General features: G+C 47.7%; 1 protein-coding gene across 1 annotated transcript; it reads left to right on the forward strand.

The window, feature by feature from the left end:
• Nucleotides 1–132: 132 nt before the first annotated feature.
• H310_08569 (hypothetical protein) lies at nt 133–1,839 on the forward strand (the record flags this gene model as incomplete). Its single annotated transcript, XM_008874376.1, has 4 exons — nt 133–178; nt 315–647; nt 695–870; nt 1,513–1,839. The coding sequence occupies 4 exons, from the start codon at nt 133–135 to the stop codon at nt 1,837–1,839; spliced, it is 882 nt and encodes a 293-aa protein (XP_008872598.1).
• Nucleotides 1,840–3,652: the final 1,813 nt, after the last annotated feature.

Raw genomic sequence — 3,652 nt, forward strand, 5'->3', positions numbered from 1 at the left:
AAGCCACCAGTATCTACGGCCATGTCGTTGGAGTAGCACAACAATCGGATGTAGCTTACCACCTCTAGCGGTACAGCGGCGAGAAAGCCCAGCAGCACCGCCCGAGTTGCGGGGGCGAATGGCGGTGGCTCCATGACACGAATCGGCCCACAACAGTCCACGGGCCGCTTCGACTCGAGTTGTCAACGCTTTCCAAATTTGCATCGGCTTCATCGTTGTCGTCAACCGAGTCGGCGGGACACTTTAACGACACTTTGGTCGTGATGGCCAAATAACCCGCTTTCTCCTTGGCACATCGTTTGACTTGCTTGTAGACTTGGTCATCTTTGCGCCCTTCAACAATCCGCCGGCGGACGGCAAGAACCCCCACCGCTTCCGCATTCCGCTCATTCGCATCTTGCTTCCCGCGACGCTGACGCGGAACCCTCGAAAACTCGCCGCCATCGGCATGCCCCACGCTGAACTCATCACAGTTAACGACGCGTTGGAGGACAATTTGTTTGCTACGCCGGCGAATTTGGACGAAAGCATGATTGAAGAGCTGCTGCACACGTTCGAGTCGCAGCTCACAATTATATTTACTTCGTCGATCATTGCGACTAATCGTCTGTGCCGTCTGCTGCAGCTCTTCTCGTCGGAGCTGCAGAGTAAGCCGCATCACGTCATGAAATGTTGGTGACGTTATGATGCATAGGCGTGCGGGGGAACCTACGGGGTAACATGCGTGACTTAGCGCAAGCCACGGGCATTTCAAACAGCACCCTTTGTCGGGCCCTCAAGAATGGAGTGATATCGCGCCGCTCGTCCACAATTAAGCCGCCTCTGACCAATGCAAACAAGCTTGAACGCCTTGCCTACTGTGGCGCGCATGTAAATCACACCCAAGAAGCAGCGAATGAGTACCTTGCTGGCGTTCGTGAAACGCGGCGTCCCTCCCCGCTGTGATCAACTTCGCCGGCGCGACGGTCGCTCCGCTCCGTCTACCGTGCTCTTTGAGAGTGACGCTAATCACAGCACTCTGCGTGAAGTCGAGTATTCTGGTATGTGGGATGTCGTGCACCTTGACGAGGAATGGTTTAATGCGGACAAGGATTGTCGGAAGGAGTACTTTGTTGATGACGAGACGGCTTAAAGTCGTGCCTGCGAGTCCAAGCGGTTCTTTCAAAGGTACTTTCAAAGATAATGTACTTGTGTGCTGTTGCTAGACCGCGCCTGAACGTTGGGTTCGACAGAAAAATTGGTATGTGACCATTCGTGACTCAAGTTCCAGCCGTTCGCTCTTCCCGCAATCGACCTGCCGGTTCCATGGTGACAACTCTTGTCATAGTTGACACCAAGACGTACCGTGATTACGTCCTGAACAAGGTCGTTCCCGCGAAATAGGCGAAATTTCCTAGTGTGGGTAAGCGAGTCGTCCTGCAGCATGACAACGCAACTTCGCACAGTTCTATCGACGACGAAGCACTTCCCCAAATGTAGACTCAAGGGTGGACTTTCGTTATCCGCTGGCAGCCGCCAAACAGCCCCGACTTGAATGTTCTTGACCTTGGCTTCTTTGCGTCTATCCAAACCCTACAGTACAAGATGTTTAGCCGCACGGTGGATGATGTGATTGCATCAACAATGATGGCGTTCGACTCGCTCGATGCAGAAATCCTGGAGAACCTGTTCCTTACTCTGCAAGTCGTCATGCGATTGGTGCTCGTACATGGTGATGGCAACCAGTTGAAGCTTCCCCATCTGAAGAAGGGTACCATGAAGCGTGCTGGCGCCCTTGCGGTGAAATTATCCTGCCCTGTCTTTGCGGTCAACAGTCTCCTCCAAGCAGCGAGTCCTTGAGTACTGGATATGGAATTTTGACCAATAAAATTCACTTCTCTTCTCATTGTCCAATCATATAGAAATGGTGGCAGTAACATGAAAAAAGTGGGTATTGGAACGGTGGGAGTAATAAGAAATAGTGGAAGTATCACTTGAGGGAACGACCGAAATCCTTCCCTCGTGGTACTGGAGAAATAAATTGAAACCTGTATGAGGGAATAATAGTTCGACGTTGGGTTTTGCTGGGAATTGCATTATATTGAACAGTTTGTGCTGGTGAGGACTGCTGTTTCATTTGTCAAAATCTTTACATGTAGTACTGTGCATTCTCAACTAGTTAATATTTTAAATACACCCAATTGCCACTGAGATTAAGCTTACGTAGACCAGAGACTGATCACCTCACAAAGCAATTCTTCCTCATCGGCAATCATTCGCTGTATCATGGCCAGCCTTACTCGGCTTCAGACACCACAGAATTTTTGCGGAGCCACTTGTTGGTAGGTTAGATTGCTCTTCAGATAGCGCCGCGTCCAAAGAGTGAAGGATATCAATGTTGTCGTTCCCGTAGAAATATAAAATAATTTTGTATTCGTCATGATTTAATTGTTACTTCTCTCAATGTTTGTTCAGGATATTGCTGAGTCATTAAAGTTGGACATAAACTACAATGCAGCGTTTTAGCTGCAAGCAAACCAATGTTACATGCTATCACGAGGGATGTTAGAGCAATTTGTTGGAGCACGTCTAACAGTTGTTCTCAACCATTTTGTGCGAAATTGGCGCCGCCCACTGTCGTACAAGACAACGCATCATTTCCTATAGTATTGTGAGTGAGCGAATTATCGCCCCAAGTGCTATGACCTGACCTCATGTATCAACATAGAATGCAGAATGTATGTTTGAATATATTAATTGAATGAAATTATCATCTTGGTGCGATGTAATGAAAACAGTATCGCTATGGTGCGAAAATGAATACGTTTCGTATTTGAATGTCACGGTAATGGTTACACTGTGGGGTCAAAGCGATTGACTGCGGCACCAAACAGTCGGCCAAAATGCAATCTTCCTTTGACAACTTGTGGACCTCGGTTGATCATGATATGATTCTACTACAAACATTGGATTATAGAACTCTAAACTAAGTATTAGTATTTAATTGTTTCGTTGTTTGAGGAAAACCAGATCAATTTGTATCATATCATGTTCTTGGACGGGCCAAAACAATTATTAATGAGAATGAGGATGATATTGGATGTCCACAATATTAATGTCCCACGGGGGAAGGATTTCTGTCGTTCCCTGTATACCTCAACGATATCCACAACTCATAATAGCTGAACGTTTACACTATAATATTTAATTGTGTTGTGATTGGAAAAAGTTGGACCGACCGTCCGGTACATCTCTGATTGGCTAAAATGATCTGATTATTGACGTATCAAGTGTCGCTCACGTACATTTGTTCAACTTGCGGCTGATCTTATGTGTCTGTCGATCGTTGCCGAGTTTCGTGTCATGGTCGCGACCTGCGCCGTCTGTGTGGGCGAGAAAGAGCCGGTGAGTGTCGACTGAACTGTGCGAGGAAAATTGAGCGTGAACGACATTCAGCTGGTATCTGTGATCGGGAAGGGCGCGAGCGGGACCGTCCTCCTTGTGCAAAAGAAGACAACGCAATGCTGCACGCGATGAAGGTGACCAAGGAGGGCATTTTGCTTTCCTCTCATTAGTGGCAGACCGATGTCTATAGTTCTTGTTTGAGATAGCCCATATGCATGCGTCGAACATCATGTGCCACGATCTGAAACTCACAAACAACGTGCTGACT

The sequence above is a fragment of the Aphanomyces invadans genome (assembly GCF_000520115.1).
Source record: "Aphanomyces invadans strain NJM9701 unplaced genomic scaffold supercont1.17, whole genome shotgun sequence".
NCBI classification, from domain to species: Eukaryota; Oomycota; class Saprolegniomycetes; order Saprolegniales; family Verrucalvaceae; genus Aphanomyces; species Aphanomyces invadans.